The 17217-nt window shown below is 38.5% G+C and overlaps 1 protein-coding gene across 9 annotated transcripts in view; it reads left to right on the top strand.

Annotated features, from left to right (window-relative positions):
* Positions 1-17217, top strand: part of CARMIL1 (capping protein regulator and myosin 1 linker 1) — a 310460-nt gene that overhangs the window by 159225 nt on the left and 134018 nt on the right. For all 9 annotated transcript variants that reach the window (XR_006885324.1, XR_006885326.1, XR_006885325.1 and 6 more), the window contains 3 exons: positions 1014-1089; positions 6691-6779; positions 7990-8084. Coding sequence is in view for 6 of the 9 variants with exons in the window: in XM_046639893.1 (XP_046495849.1) it covers positions 1014-1089; positions 6691-6779; positions 7990-8084 (260 nt within the window). In the remaining 3 variants the exon portion in view is untranslated. The remainder of the gene's footprint in view (positions 1-1013; positions 1090-6690; positions 6780-7989; positions 8085-17217) is intronic.

Genomic DNA, 17217 nt, shown 5'->3' with positions numbered 1-17217 from the left:
ATTTGCTATGTGTCATGCCCTGAGGATAAAACTGATATGGTTGCACTGAAGCCACAAAACTGAAATAGACAGAGGCTGGTTTTGAAAGAACTTACAACCGAGGGTGATAAGGGACAAATGTTTAAGCAGCAGACTATAATGCAGGACAGAATAAAATAAATGCTAAATAGAGATGCAAGCAGTATGCGAGCTGGGGTGGCCAGCGGGGAGCTTATAGAGGAGAGAATGTCTGATAGAGGCATGAAGGATACATAGATTTTCATTGCTGAGCACAGCAGTACAAGATTATTCCGATTGTGAAATTGCATGGTGTGTTTGATGAGTAGTCAATTGTCTGCTTTTTGGCTTGAGCATGAGATGGGGACATGTTGTGCGAGATCAGGCTGGAAAAATGGAGTGGAGGCAGATTTCTGATGCAAATAGCTTCACTTGATGGCTGAAGAGCTTGTATGAAGCGTAGGACAAAAATACAGCTGGGCTGTCTCCTGTGTATAATCAGTACTAAGAACTGTGAGAAAGTACCAGATGGTTCTAGGATTACATGCTAACCATTCCGGATCCTTCTGATGTCACATATTATCAGGCTAGACACTATCCTTGCTCGTGATATCAGCTCCTCTAGAGAATATGTGACATACTTGATGGTTAAAAAATTTATGAAAGAGCAGTCTAAAGAAATAAGGCTTGTTAGTATGGAATTAAATATATGGTTTCTCTTAGAGCAAGGAGGTTTTCCAAGCAAACACAGTTACCAACCTCTTTTCCTTTGGAAATAGGAATGAGAGTTCCTAGACTAATTTCATTTAATTTCCTAATTTAATTCCTTACAGCGTACTGAAGATCTGTCCTAGAGAATTTAATTGTTGTCTAGTGGTCAAAATAGCTTTGTCTGGATGTCGTGTTTGTAAATAATAGAAATTAACAAGTAAACTTGGATGTCATAGATTAAAAATAAAGTGCCAATATGGCTGCTGTAAAAGCACTTTCATATCTTTTGTTATTTCTGCTTCTAGGGACCTAATACCTATCATTGCTGCTCTGGAATACAATCAGTGGTTCACCAAGCTGTCTTCTAAGGACCTAAAACTGGTAAGTGATTGAAGATGTTGCAAATGTTGCTTGGCTTTGCTGAATTTCAAAAACCTGAGAATTATCAAAAAAAGGGTTTTTCCCCCTATACTGGCAAGCCGCATACATGTTATTTCTTGAGGAGATATTTTCCTATAAATGATTTGCACGACATTTTATAAAGTTTGTAATGTGAGATGCTTCAGGGAAGTACTTCCTCACGTTTTCAGCTGCTTCAGGTAATTTTAGATGATGAACAGAAAGACACATTTAGTGTGGCCTTCGCTTTAGTTTGCCTCATTCTGTTGGCAAAAACCGCTAAAGTTACATTTGCATAGTTGCAAATAGTAGATTTTATGTTCCGGTCTTGCATTCCGTCTCCGCAAAACTTCCCCCCCCGCCAAGAGTTTAGGGAAATGTTTCCAGGTCGAATTGGTCTGGTTGAATTATGAGAGTTAACATTAATCTTCTAGATGATTTTTAGGGCAGATATATATGTGAGCAGAATGAAATCAAAGTGAAATCTGTTAATTTTCATAAGGGATGGGGGAGCCAAATCTTTGGTCTGTTCTATGAGTGGAAAAAAGGTGGTCTATTGGGTTCTTTTGGCAATTATCATAGTGAAGAGGTAGAATTTGGATTCAGACGTGGATTTATAGAAAGTGGAGGGTTGAGATTTGCTAGCAGACAGGCTGCTGGTTCTCTGAATTTGCCTGGGGTGTGAGTGGTTGAAGGCACTATCAGTATGAGCATGGGCTGAAGTCATTTGGGATCCATTAAGAGCCAGCGTGGTATAGGAAAAGAGTGTGGAGTAGGGCACAGAAACCTGGGTTTCAGATACTGGCGCTTATTACCAGGCTATGTGACCTTAGATAGGTTACTTGACCTTCCAGGGCCTCAGCGTCTTGCGTACCTATTATTGTGCGCTGGTTGGAGTTGATGTCTTATTCATCTCTATCCAGTGCTTATCAGAGTTTGTGGCTCATAGTAGCTACTCAGTAAAAATGGTTTTAATAAATAAATGTCCGATTAGTTTGTTGAATGAATGAATGGACATTGCAGTATACCTAATTTGCAGGTTATTGAGACAAGTAAATGATATATGTACAAATTCTAACATAGTACCTGACATATTGCAGGCATTTGATACCTGTTAACTGTTGTTATCATCACCACAATCTAGCAGAGAGGCTGAGATATGAACAAATGTGGGAGCATGAATTACGGAAAGTGTTTCAGTTAAACATGGGGAGTGTCTGAGGTCAGCGATGATGGAGCTGGGGATGGTGGGGGAGCCATCCAGAGAGCCATGATCAGACACTTGGGAAGAAAAGCCTCTAATTTGCTCCTTGCTAGGATGGGGACCATATGCAGGACCGAGCCAGCAGAGATCACAGGTGGGAGAGGGGAGCCATTCGAGGAATGAGAAGTAGATTAGCCCAGGGATTGTGGGATCAGAGAGAAGAATGCTTCTCTACTAAATCAGCTTTCCTGGCTCACTCAGACATTCACCTAAGCTCGTGGTTTTCAGAATGGGGCACAAGAGAGCTCTGAGGAGGTGCGGATATCCTGCTTTAGGAAACTGTTCCAACTCACTAGTACAGGAACGTGTCCAGGCCATCAGTGCTGCCATTCTGTCCTTATTCCTCCCAGGCATCACTCCCTTTCAGCTGCCTTAGATGTTTAGGAAAGAAAATATGCCCCTAAGCATTTCAGTCCTGGCAAAATAAAGCATGTAAGTGCTCGTGTGCTTTCTTGGGTGTCCTGGGATGGAAGGAAGCGGGGTGACAGGGTTTGAGGACGGCCCTACTGCTTTGCTATTAACTGAGATTTAAACACAAAAATACATATGCATACATTTTTAATATTTGGTATTTTAAAATGAAAAATGGTCTTTGGGATATTACTCTGCAAGTCTTTAAAAAGAAGAGCAATTCTTCAATTTTCTCACCCAAAGTTAAAAAGAAACGATCCTTTCCCCCTTAATGGGTACTGCAATATGCAATCTGTGAAGGTTTTCTAACACCCAGTTTATTTGAAGCAAAGGACAGCATTAGACCTCCTTTGGATTTTTTAAAACACGAAGTGCATGACAAAAAATAAGTGACTTCCTCTCAAGTTATATGAATTCTCTGGGTTGTTAAGATTGCTTCTAGCTCGATGAAGGCTCCACGGGAAAAATATGACTTATGTACCTTATCCTGACCTTATGAAACCAGTTAGCAGTCACTATTTTGGATTAAATCGAGGGATAGAGGGATTTTTTTTTTTTTTAAGATTTTTATGTTTTTCCTTTTTCTCCCCAAAGCCCCCCGGTACATAGTTGTATATTCTTCGTTGTGGGTCGTTCTAGTTGTGGTATGTGGGACGCTGCCTCAGTGGTTTGATGAGCAGTGCCGTGTTCGCGCCCAGGATTGGAACCAACGAAACACTGGGCCACCTGCAGCGGAGAGCGCAAACATAACCACTCGGCCACGGGGCCAGCCCCAGATTTTTTTTTTCAGATATGCCAAATATGTGATTAGGATCAAGTTTCTGTCCAACATTCTGGACTCACTAATATAGCAGTAGAATTGGGGTCTTGCTCACCTGTTTCAGTTTTGTAACTTAGGCAAGTCAGCAAATATCACTGGGTTTTTTTTTAACCTTTTAAAAATGATATGGGGGCTGGCCTGGTGGCGCAGTGGTTAAGTTTGTGCACTTTGCTTTGGCGGCCCGGGGTTTGCTGGTTTGGATCCCAGGCGTTGGACCTACGCATTACTTATCAAGCCATGCTGTGGCAGGCTATATGGGCATGGATGTTAGCTCAGGGCCAGTCTTCCTGAGCAAAAAAAGGAAGATTGGCAGCAGTTAGCTCAGGGCTAATCTTCCTCCAAAAAAAAAAAAAAAAAAATTACAGTTCTTTGGGCCCAGTCCCGTGGCTGAGTGGTTAAAGTTCTAAGCTGTCTACTTCAGCAGCCCAGCTTCACAGGTTCAAATCCTGGGCACGGACCTACTCCATTCACCAGCCATGCTGTGGCAGCATCCCACATAGAAAAAAATAGAGGAGGATTGGCACAGATTTTAACACAAGGCTAATCTTTCTCAAGCAATAAAAGAGGAGGAGTCACAGCAGATATTAGCTCAGGATGAATCTTCCTCAGAAAAAAAAAGAAATATTATAGTTCTTTGATTTAGCAGATCACAAATACCTAACTGGATCACTGGAAGTGTGAAATGTGACAAAAATTCTCCAGTAAAGTATTCTTTAGAAAATCTGAGTTGGAAACACAAGTCCCACAGCATCTACAGCTCTTGCAGTTCTTATATGCCGTTTGATTCCATTCGGTCTTTAACGTTGCTTTCACATTATTCCTGGGTTTCTAATGTGTCCCACAGATTGATGAGCAAATAGGAAAATTAATTCCAGTTGACCTGATGCCGGCAATTTACATTATGCTGACGGTGCTGATTTTCCAAATGGTGACCCCTTATCAGTTTAATTCTTTGTCTTACAATATATAACCAGGGGAATTGATCTTATTCTGTGTTGTCATGGTAAAAGAAGATTACATAGACAATGTTTTTGCAGGGATTATCCTAATTTCTAGAAAGAATCCATGGTATCATTACCTTTCCAGGGCTACCTCACAGAGCATCCAGAAAAGGAATTTACCAGAGCAAAGCTTTGAGCAGGGCTTTCATTTACCCATTGGGTATAATTATTGTAATAAAAATTTGTTAAAGAAAATGTATGAAAATTGTGTCCAACTTTTCTTTAAGATGCCAGTAGGGGAGAGGTGTAACAAGTCATTCATGATTACATTAATTTTGCTGTTTTTTTGTTTTCTTTTTAAATTAAGTGCCAACTACATGAAAAGCATTGGTTTCTACACAGAAGAACACGTAGTGGTGAAATTTTTAAAGAGGTACACACAAAAACCTAGATTTCATTTTAAAGAGATACACACAAACCTAGATTTCATACCAACTAAAATGTGACCATTACAGTAGTGTTCCCCAAATGTTGACTGCATGTTCAGCACTGTTACTGATTTAGGGGAAAAAATTAACAGATTAATACAATGACTCTCCAAGAGTTTGTATTTAGTTAAAAATCAAATGTATACTATAAAAATGAGAGCAATTGCTATAAAATAACAAGCTGGTATAAAATAAAACAGATATGGAAATTTATAAGTAAGAGGAACCACGCATATTATATGGGCCAACCATATCTTTTGTTGAGGAAGATTAGCCCTGAGCTAACATCTTCCTCAGCAAATTTTTTTTTTCTCTTTTTGCTGAGGAAGGTTGGCTCTGAGCTATCATCTGTGCCCATCTTCCTCTACTTTCTATGTGGGAAGCCTGCCACAGCATGGCTTGTAAAGCGGTGCCATGTCCACACTTGGGATCTGAACCGGTGAATCCCGGGCCGCCAAAGTGGAATGTGTGCACTTAACCGCTGCACCACCAGACCGGCCCCAGAACTCTAATATTTTAATGTGGTATTTTTAGAAAAGATATTGCTTTGACTATCATATACCATGACACACAGAATACAATTTCTTTTTTTAATTTTAATATCATAAAGGATTTAAGTAAACCTTATGTTGTAATGAGATTTTAGAATCACTTTTCAATGTATAAATAATTTTAAGGTCAAGAGCCACCTTAAATTAGTTTTGGAATAAGGCAGGATATAAGTATAAAAAGATTAATAAAATATTTTAAAAGAAAAAATTATGCACACTTCTACCACTGGGGCACAACTCTTTATTTTTCATAGTCCCTTCAGGACTTGCTACATACATTAGCCATTTCAATTGTTGTAATCTTTATTAAACATTTCATTTTAATTATGCATTTTCATTTAAGATTATATTCTAAGCATTTATAATATTTCAGCAGACATAATAATTTTACTATGTAAAATTTCCTATGTAATTTTTAAAAATATGTCTGTTAACATAAGAGACTATTATTTATTGAACTCTTTCTTTTTATTAGGTTGTTTCCCACTTTACCCTGTTTTAGAAAATACTAGTGGCAACATCGTAACAGTAATTAACATTTGTCAAGTGCTTGTTCAGCCTCCCTTTAAGGTGCATGACATCTTTAAAGCTTAATTTTTGTATCCATAAAAAGGAAACAATACTACTCAACAGTTTTATAATGAAATACATATAAAGGGCTTAGCTCACGGCCTGGCACATGACAAGAGCTTAGTAAGATCTTTATCACCAACATCATTCTCGTCATCGCCACCACTTAGTCTTTGGCTCTCCATTTTGGATATCACTTCCTTTGGAAATTCCTTTTGGTTTTCCCAAGACTGGAAGAGATGCACCTCTGTGTACCCATAGCATTACCAAACTGGCCTTTTCATTATTCTATCATAACGGTGCATTTTCTTGTCTGATTCCCCTGCTGGATGGAACACTTGAGGGCAGAGACTTTGTCCTTTATGTCAATGTATTCCCAGGACCTTCATCATGATGGTGCATAGTCGTAGATGCTCAGTCGAGGTTTGTTGAATGAATGAATGATTTATTAAAATTCTACATCTGCACAGATTTATAACAATGAAGTGAGATTGTTTTTAGACTCATGGCATGGTTAAAGAACGTTTTCTGTTAACAGTCCACTGACGTCTGTGAACAGATCTTGAGGGTGGTGAGTAGGTCCAATCGACTGGAAGAATTGGTGTTGGAAAACGCTGGACTTAGAACGTGAGTATTTTCCTGAATGTGTGAATATGTTGCTTTAAAACTTTTTGCCATTTTCTCTAAAATTAATTTATAGTTAAAAAAAAGTCAGACTTTGCACATGGAGAGTATAGTGTTTTCCCTTCTAAAGACGAAATCCTTATGATCCCCACCATTATCACAAAGGTCAAGGATTTTATAAGATTGTTTGCTGTTGTGTCGCGTGATATTTTTGAGGGTGCATGGTGTAGTGGTTAAGAGCATGGGCTCTTGAAGCAGATGCCTCATGGCCTTGGCAAGTTGTTTAAGCCCTCTGTTCCTCAGTCTGTCTTTAAAATGGGGATGATAATAGTGCCCACCTTATAGAATTATAGTTGTGAGGATAAATGAATGAATGTATACGAAGTGCTTGAAAAGGTGTCATTGTAGATGCTGTGTATTAGCTTTTATAGTATCACTAATGGTAGTCATATCATATTTCAAATGATTTTACTGCTTTGCTTTGATCACTTTTAGTCATTTCTCTCCCTTTTCAAATTCACACATATATAGTCCTCTTCAAATTCACACTTAGATAGTCTTCACTTAGATAGTCTGTGGGCAATACTCAAGCCTTCCTTGAGGCGTGAGAGTTTGAACGTACTAGAACAAAGATTTGACTGCTGCTCAGTGAGGAGAGTTGACTATCATAATCACAGCATTTAGTGTGTTATTTTGAGTTAAACTTACCTAAAATAGTCATTTTGATTTTTGTAAAATACCATGCTAGCAACTGTAGCCTTTAAACTCCGTAATTAGAGCAATCAGTTTTGTCTTCGTGACTACCTCATGAAATGAGAAGTAAGATATGCTGAATAGCTTATTGCAATTTTCGTGAAAATTAGGTTCAGTTTGGGATTTTCTCTTTAAGTTATAGGAAGGCCAAGGTATGCTATTAATAGCATCCTGCTAATGTGTCTTTAAAGGGGCAATTATATATTTTCTTTTTGCTTTCGAATAAGGGTTTGGCTAGTCAGAATGAACCGTATTCTGACTGTGGCTTTACAGATTCTCTAATGAGGATCTATACTTGCGTGAAATACATTGGGTGTTAACAAACGTGATATATGGACTGATATTGTAAAGAAGCCTTCTTTTTTTTTAGATTTCAATGCAGCTCTACTAGCTTTAAATGTTTTATTTGAACAGTTTTACATTTTGTGTTATTTAATTGTATTGTTTTGTTTACTTGCAGGGATTTTGCACAAAAGCTGGCCAGTGCTCTAGCGCATAATCCCAACTCAGGACTCCACACGATTAACCTTGCTGGCAACCCACTGGAGGATCGAGGTACGGTAGCATTCACGTGGCCGTTGATGCCAGAACTGTAAGAGGATTAGGGAGTTTAATTTAGCCGTGCCTGACGAATAGTATCGCGCTTATTTGTAATTATGTTATAAATGCTTCTGATGCCATTTTGTTTGTTGGCTTCTAGTTCTTTTCACCCTTTGATGAAAATACTCGTGCTAAAATTTTATCATCTGATTAAGTTTTTTCAAAATGATACAAATGGAAAGGAGGATACTATTTTTAAAGCATTGTTTTAATTTTGTATTGCTGTGTAGCAAATTATCACAAACTTGGCAGCTTAAAATAACACAAATGTGTTATCTCATCGTGTTCTTGGGTCAGTAGTCTGGGTACAGGTTAGCTGGGTTCTCAGAGTCTCTCAAGGCTGAAATCAGGTTGTGAGCTGAGGCTGTAATCTGTGACCTGGGGTCCTCCTCAGACTCACTGGTTGGCACAGTTAATTTCCTTGGGACTATAGGAATGAGGTCACTACTTTCTTGCTGGCTGCTGGTGGGGGACAACTGTCAGTGCCTAGATGCTGTTTTCAGGGCTTTGCCATGTGGCCTCCTCCTTTCACAATATGCCAGTTTGCTTTGTATTTGAGGCTAGCAGGAGCACATCTCTCTGACACTTTACTTTCTCTTGGAGCACTTATTGGGTCAGGCCCACCCAGGACAATCTCTCTTTTGATTAATTCAAAGTCAACTCATTAGTTACCTAATCACATTAGTGATATCCCATCATATTCATCAGTCTTGCTCCCCACACTTGAAATTATACAGGACATATATACCAGGGGATAAGAATCTTAAGGTCCATCTTTGAATTCTGCCTACCACAAATGTCTTTTAATATTTGGCAAGATTTGAATATGAAAATGGGGGAAGTTAAAGCATTAGAGTTTACAATGAAGCAGAAGAAGGTTTGATTAAAAGTATTTACATGGATAGAAAGAAGAGTTAGTAGGTTTAGAAAGTGGAACTTGAGAATTTGAATTCTCTGTAGGAGAACATTGATAGGGGCTGGCCCCGTGGTGCAGCGGTTAACCATGCACGTTCCACTTTGGTGGCCTGGGGTTCATCATTTCGGATCCTAGGTGCGGACATGGCACCACATGGCAAGCCATGCTGTGGCAGGCGTCCCACATATTAAAGTAGAGGAAGATGGGCACGGTTGTTAACTCAGGGCCAGTCTTCCCCAGCAAAAAGAGGAGGATTGGCAGCAGATGTTAGCTCAGGGCTGATCTTCCTCAAAAAAATAAAATTAAATTAAAAAAAAAAAGGAGAACATTGATGGATGAAGAAGAATTTTATCTTTCGCTTTATCTCTAGAGGGAATATTTTGTTTTCATTATCTGTTGCAAATATTTTTTCAGCATGGTTGAATAAGGGCCTTTCATCTTGTAATGTTATATATTTGATGAGGATTAATTATTAAACTGAGCTGAAGATATTGATATAGACACTCAGTTCTGCTTTTTGTTCCTGATATAGACACTGTTCTGCATTAAAAGAGGTACCCATGTAGTATTCAAGCAAAATCTCAAGAGTAACTTCCCAGCATCTAAAGTAGTGAATCTAAAGGAAGGTTGAGACTGAATTAGAAAACTGGATCACATGAAAAACACCCTCATAGAAGAAGCCAAAAATGAAAATAATGGATGCATATCCTTGGAATAGGAGTTTCTCTGGGGCATAATGATTTCCTTTAGGAAAAACAAGTTTTCTCCCTATTAGTCAAAGGCTACAGAGAGATGAATGTGGCAAAGTGGAAACCATGTAAATCACTTTTTATAAAAAGGAGGGTTGCTTTGGTTTTGTTTTTTAAGATGGGGGAGACTCAACCATATTTATCTACTGATAGAACAAAATCCGTAGAGAGAAGGTAGTTGTTGGAGGCAGGTCCTTAAGGATTTGAAATCTAGAGTGTAGTGGACTAAGAAGGGACACTTCTTAGTCATTAGGGAAATGCGAGTTCAAACCATAATGGCTGTCATCAAAATAAGTTTTGGAGAGGCTGAGCGGAAATGAGAACTCAGACATTGCTGGTGGGAGTAAAATGGTGCAGCCACTTTGGAATTGGTTAGATAGTTTCTTAAACACAAATTTACCACATGACTCCACAATTCCATTCCTAGGTATCGCCCAAGAGAAATGAGACATATGTCCACACAAAGACTTGTAAACAAATGTTTCTAGCAGTATGATTCAGAATAGTCAGAAAATGGAAACAACCCAAATACCCATCATTGGTGAGTGGGCAAACAGAACGTGGTATATCTGTACAATGGAACACTGCTCAACAGTCAAGGGAATGAAGTGCTGATGCATGCCATGATGTGGCTGAACTTCAAAAACGTGTTAAGTGAAAGAAACCAGATCCAAAGACCACGTATTGTTTGAGTTTGAGGGGCTACAAGGGAAGGGATGAATCTGAGGCCCTTTGTCTCCTTTTCTGTCATGTAGAACATGTGCTCTGAGCCGTACTGGACAACTTGTCGCCTCAGGTACAGTTTCATCTACCAGACCCTCACCTCTGGTTTAAATTTCTGTGACATCACTCACTTCGTTTTGCTGTATTATAATTAGATGTGGACATTTCTCCTCCACCAGCTTACTTCTTATCATCCCCATCCTTGTCACTCCTCCTCCCCTAACGTCCCCTTACAGCATCTAGCATAAGACCTTCTACATAATAAATCTATTTTCTTTAAATTGAGTTTGATTTCATTTAATTTAATTCCCTTCTGTGGTTTTTTAATTACACTTGAAAATCATGGCAAAGTTTACAGAAATTTCTTTTGTATGGAGTCAGAATTTGTGTTCAAAGATCACCTTCTTCTGCTTTTCTTCTCCACATCCCTACCCGATTTTGTGTCTTTTCACCTACTTGTAGTCCATTCACAGGTTTTATAATCATGAATCATTCCAAGGCTGTTTTCCTCAGCTTCGTGTGTATATGCCGACTTTCCAGTGTGGTTTCTGCTCGCACACAGTCCAGTTTTGACACTCCTGAGAAGATTTTCTCAGGCTAAGACTTTCCTCGTTTCTGCCCTTCTAGATTGATGCGTTGCTGTATTTGCCAGTGCTCTTGGACACCTGCCAACACCTGTATTTCCCACTTTCTTCACTCTTGGGGCTCAGCCTCCTGAACAGGAATTCTTTATAGCTTCCTTTTTATTCCGGCTAAATATTTGAAGATGATAGGTAGCTTTTCTGCTCACGAATGGAAATTCCACAAGAAATCCAACCAAGTGTAAAATATTTATAGAAATTTCAATCTAGGGAAAAATCTTAATTTTTCTTTCTCTGCTTTTCAATGACAATATTTTCTGTCTGAAAACAATAAGAAGCCTGGTGGGGAGGAGTTTGTAATTGTGTGGTATAGTATATAAAAGAGACCAACTAGGGAAGATTATTTACAAGAAAACTCAAAGAAACAAGACAAATAGGGTCTCCACAGTTGAGCAGCCCAGAATTCTGGGGAATTTAAACACGAAATGGAATTTGATTTTGCACCTGAGCTGTCCACTCGGGGACCTATTTGGAAACTCTGAAAGAGAAAGTTTGGCTCCTTGCTTTGTGATATGAATGTTGATGCAGCAAATCCCTGATATTACAACACAGTCTCCTTGTCATACTTATATACAAAGGACAGGCAGCCTTCTGTTGTTACAGGGCTTGTGGTGAAGGAACTTAAAGTATGATTTAATAAGCACGGGTGTCGTGTGTATGAGTAATGCTTCAAACGCGAGAGGCCCTGCTCTCCCTGAAAAAGCCACACAAGACAGGGAACGGACCACACACATGCACAAGCTCTTCGTATCCTGGGTGCAGGGTCAGGCATGTTCCACAGCTTCCTCTTGGCCTTCTTCGAACCCAGTGTGTTTCAGATTGTAGGTCAAGACCCATTAGCAGGTCACAAAATCAATTTTAATAGTTCATGACAAGCATTGAAAAAGAAGAAGAAATGGAGTACAATAGAAAATATCAGAGTGCATCGTTCAGGAAAACTTTGGTCTTAGTTTTCTAAAATAGATGTATGTATGTATTTTTGTATGAGGTTCCTGCATCATGATGTCGAGTGTATTTCTTTATGTGGGTCATCGTAGAAAAGGCTTGAACATCCCTGCTCGAGCTGAGCTCTGTTAGCTAGTTCGGTGGCGAGTCCTCTGGGCTGACTGGGTGTCTGGGTGTGTCAGTCATCCCCTCGTGACTCACCCTCTGGATCTGACATTATTGCTTGGATCAAAGTTAGGGATTTTCAGAGATTGGAACTCTTCTCTCTCAGCTCATTTCCAATGCTTTGTTTCCCTAAATGTTGCAAATTCCGTTTTAGTCTTGCTAGTTATCCTTCCCACTTAGCCTAGTTTTTATGACCTTAGCCTTGTCAGGAATGTGTGTCCTTATTTCCTTCCCTCTTTTGTTCTGAATTTGATATTTTCTTTAAAGATGACTTAGAATCCTGTCTCAGAGTGTTTTTCTTTTGGAAATGTTGACCCAAAGTACCCAAAGGTTTTTTTCCCGATCGTCTGATGATGGCTCTGATCCGATCTTTTAAATAAGAGAAAGAAATAGACTCCAGAATTGCTGCTTACATTTTTTGGGTGCTCTATGTCTTTCATATCTCTCAGTGTATACTCGTGGGTTCTGGAATCAAAAAACACAAGTTCAGTTCTGGGCTTTGCCACTTTCTACCTGAGTTTCCTAACTTCTCTATGCCTCAGTTTCTTCATCTTCAAAATAGATAATAATAGTACCTACCATAAAGGTGTTCTAAGGATTAAATGAGATAATGCACAAAAAAGATAAGAATAGCTTGTCATACACTATGTATTCTAGAAATGTTAGCTTTTACTACCTCATTTGACTCGTAAAATAGCCTTGTGAAGTTAAATAGCACAAGCATTATTACTCCCCTTTTGTGGATGAGAAAACTGTTTGTGTGTTTACGTGATTTGGACAAAGCTTGTGGAGTCCTACCTAATACCAGTTGTTCAGACTCCCTTCTTGGATTTCCTGAATAATTGGTCAGTCTCTCATATTCTGGTTGTGATTTTCTGATTTGGCTGCTTAGATTTCCTTTGCAAGTGGAAGAAAACAATTTTGTGCGTGCTGTTTGAAAAACACTGGCTTATTCCATAGCTGTCAACAAATTTTCTTAAATAATCACTTTAATATTTAAAGATGCCACGTTTCTGTGTAACAGCTACAGAACAGAAAGTACCTTTTTTTAGATTCGTGATTTCTGTACTGACTCCATTTTTTCTACTAGTCTTTTATTTTCCGTATTCCTAGTTCTTGAATCTTTTTCTCTCAGCCTTATTTTTGAAATGGAAATACTTCATTGTATTTTGTTTATCCACTTATCTTAGTGTTTCTGAACTCTCCAGGGAAGCCGTAGGAATTAGTGGAAATCTAAAGATTTTAACTCTCACTTGTGTTCTGACATCTACAGTGTTCAAATCTATATGGTTTCTTTTTTTTTTTTTTTTTGAGGAAGATTAGCCCTGAGCTAACTGCTGCCAATCCTCCTCTTTTTGCTGAGGAAGACTGGCCCTGAGCTAACATCCATGCCCATCTTCCTGTACTTTATATGTGGGATGCCTGCCACAGCATGGTGAGCGAAACAGTGCCATGTCTACACCTGGGACCCGAGCTGGTGAATCCTGCGCCGCGGAGAAGCGGAACGTGCGAACTTAACCACTATGCCGCCGGGCCAGCCCTATATGGTTTCTAACAGACAAGAAAGAGGGCTTTTGTTTCCCTACATCATGTTGCTAAACTCACAGGCAGAATTTTGTTGAATTGTTAATATTGATGTTTTCAATTAACAAGGACCTCCTTAAACCCTTTTCTCCTACCATGTGACTCGTACTGATTCCAGAATGTGCAAGTGTTAGAATTTTATATGGTGTTATCATAGGTTTTTAAGTGCATGCATGATTAATGGGTTAAATCTGCAATGTCAAATTTAATTTTCTGTCTTTTGTAAGTTAATAACATCAGATGGCGAATTATAATGCTAAACATTTTATAATTACTTTTTTTATTAGGCATAAATCTTTCGAAGCAGAGGGAGCTATAATAGTTTCATTCTGAAAGGAGAAATAAAAATTAGACCATTTTTTCTTTTAAATTTGACACATACTAAAAAAATAAACAAATCACAAGGGCAATCCATCCAGTAAACTCTCCAAATGAAAGCTTTTAGCGATAAATTCTGTTTTAATTCATAGCTCTGAAAGCTATGTTTTGCTTTATTGAGTAGTTTTGGCCAAAAGTTGAAAAGTCTCTTCTGTCCTTTCTTTGTGAGGAAATGTTTTCTTGGTGATAAGTTTTTTCCATGGCACTCTTGAGTAAGTAGCTTCAGAAAGCACCGGGCACGTTAATTTTTTTGTGTTTCCTGAGATTATGACTGCCAACCATCCTCAATTTATTCATGTTGCCAAGACCCCATTTCTGACGTCTGCCAAAGGAGAGGACCTTTTGTGTAATAATGTTACCTTTTTTCATAGATCAATTTGGTTCCCTCATTTAAAAAAAAAAATGAACAAAGTTGACCCCAGTTAGGCCTTTCATTCCGTTAGCACTTACCAAGGGCGTTTCTTGAAAGATGAAATATAATATATTTATGACTTTGGATGCCTAGGAAATGAAAACAAAACATTTTGGTCATGAAAAAAGCTAGTAACCTAGCTGGAATTTGATAAAAAATACTTTAATCAGATTGTCTTATATCTGTGCCTTTAGTTCTCTTTACTTTAATCGTATTTGCCTTTAGTCCTGCTTTTTTCTTTTAAATAAATTATCAAACATGACTTTATTCAGCTTATTCTAATTTAGGAACTTCACTTTTTTATTACTTTCATTACTTGTGGTGTGATAGTTCCTTACCAGAGAAAAATATAGGTGAATTATTTATTCCCTTTTGCCTATCTTCCTTCTTTGAAGATAGTTTACGTAACGATTAAGGAATGAACAGATGGGTGGGTGTCACCAGTGGCATAAAATAATTGTTGCATTCTGGCCTTGCATGTGGTTATAGGCATTTAAAGCTTTATGTGGTTTTCAAGGTGTGTCTGACAGAAAAGAAAGTATTAAAAGTTTAAAAATTGTCATCTTCTCACAAAACAAAGCAAAACAACTCAGATCAACCTGAGTACAACAAATTCGAAGTTTACTGGTAGGTTTCAACTTTGATCTAACAGACAGTATTTTCAGCTTGATTTGAAGATATGGAATATGGCTTTAGGGACTTTTCTTTTTAGCATTGTCGTAGCATATGCTTTGTTAAGTAAAAAAAAAAATACATAAAAGAACTGGTGGTGAGTAGGCAATGATAACTCATCAAAAGTTCAAAGTGAGCATCTGGTATTCTTCCTTCTCCTGAACCTAATTTTTTTTTAAAGACTTAATTTTTTAGAATAGTTTTAGGTTCACAGTACAGTTGAGAGGAAGGTGTAGCAGTTTCCCATATGGCCCCTGCTCCCTCGCATGCATAGCTTACCCCATTATTAACATCCCCCAAAGAGTAGTACATTTGCTACAATTGATGAGCCTGCATCGACATACCATAATCACCCAAAGTCCATAGTTTATAGTTCACTCTTGATGTTGTACATTCTATGGATGTGGACAAATGTATAATGACATGCATCCATCATTGTAGTATCATATAGAGTATTTCACAGCCCTAAAAATCTATGTTCTGCCTATTCATCCCTCTGGACAACTCCCCCCGCAACCCCTGACAACCACTGATCTTGCTGCTGTCTTCATAGTTTTGCCTTTTCCAAATGTCATATAGTTTTCAAGTCCTTTCGGTAAATACCAAGGGGAGCATGATTCCTGGATCATATGATGAGTATGTTTAGTTTTGTAAGAAACCACCAAACTGTCTTCCAAAGTAGCTGTACCATTTTGCATTTTCACCAGCAATGAATGAGAGTTCCTGTTGCTCCATATCCTGGCCAGGATTTGATGTTGTCAGTGTTCCATATTTTGGCCCTTCTAATAGGTGTATAATGGTATTTCATTGTTGTTTTAATTTGCATTTCCCTGGTGACATAAGATGTGGAGCATCTTTTCATATGCTTATTTTCCATTTGTATATCTTTGGAGAGGTGTCTATTAAGGTCTTTAGCTCTTTTTTAATTGGGTTATTTATTTTCTGATTGTTAAATTTTAAGAGTTCTTTGCATATTTTGAATAACAATCCTTTATCGGATGTGTTTTTTGCAAACATTTCCTCCCACTCTGTGGCTTGCTTCTCATTCTCCTGACATTGTATTTTTTTTTTTTTTTTGAGGAAGATTACCCTGAGCTAAGTACTGCCAGTCCTCTTCTTTTTGCTGAGGAAGCCTGGCCCTGAGCTAACATTGTGCCCATCTTCCTCTACTTTATGTGGGACGCCTACCACAGTATGGCGTGCCAAGCGGTGCCATGTCCTCACCTGGGATCTGAACTGGGGAACCCTGGGCCGCCTAGAGGCGGAACGTGCGAATTTAACTGCTAAGCCACCAGGCTGGCCCCCTGACATTGTATTCTGCAGAGAAGAACTCTTTAATGAAGTCCAGCTTATCAATGATTTCTTTCATGGTTTGTGCCTTTGATATTGTATCTAAAAAGTCATTATCATACCCACAGTCGTCTAGATTTTCTCCTGTTATCTTCCATACCTAATTTTTTGAAGTAAACTTTTTCATTAAAGTATAATGCACATTCAGAAAAGTCAACAAATCCCAAGTTTACATCTTAATGAATTTTTATAAAGTGAATGCTCTCATGTACTCACTACTAAGGTGAAAAATAGAACATTATCCACAGTCCGCAAGCTTCTCTAGTGTTTTGCACCAGTGATTCCCACCCCTGCCCTCCACCACACAGAAAGATAAACACTATTCTGACTTCTGTTATGATAGATTAGCTTTGCTTACTCTTCAACTTCATAAATATAGAATTCTACAGTGTATACTCTTATATTTGGCTTCTTTTGCTTTTCTTTGTGGAGTTTTCTAGGTATGCTTTTTGGTGAGGAAGATTGGCCCTGAGCTAACATCTGTTGCCAATCTGCCTCTTTTTTTTCCCCCCTCGAAGCCCCAGTAAATAGTTGTATATCCTAGTTGTAAGTC

The sequence above is a fragment of the Equus quagga genome, chromosome 15 (genome assembly GCF_021613505.1).
Source record: "Equus quagga isolate Etosha38 chromosome 15, UCLA_HA_Equagga_1.0, whole genome shotgun sequence".
Taxonomy (NCBI): Eukaryota; Metazoa; Chordata; class Mammalia; order Perissodactyla; family Equidae; genus Equus; species Equus quagga.
The sequence above is the reverse complement of the archived record's forward strand: the minus strand, read 5'-3'. Positions and strand labels throughout refer to the sequence as shown.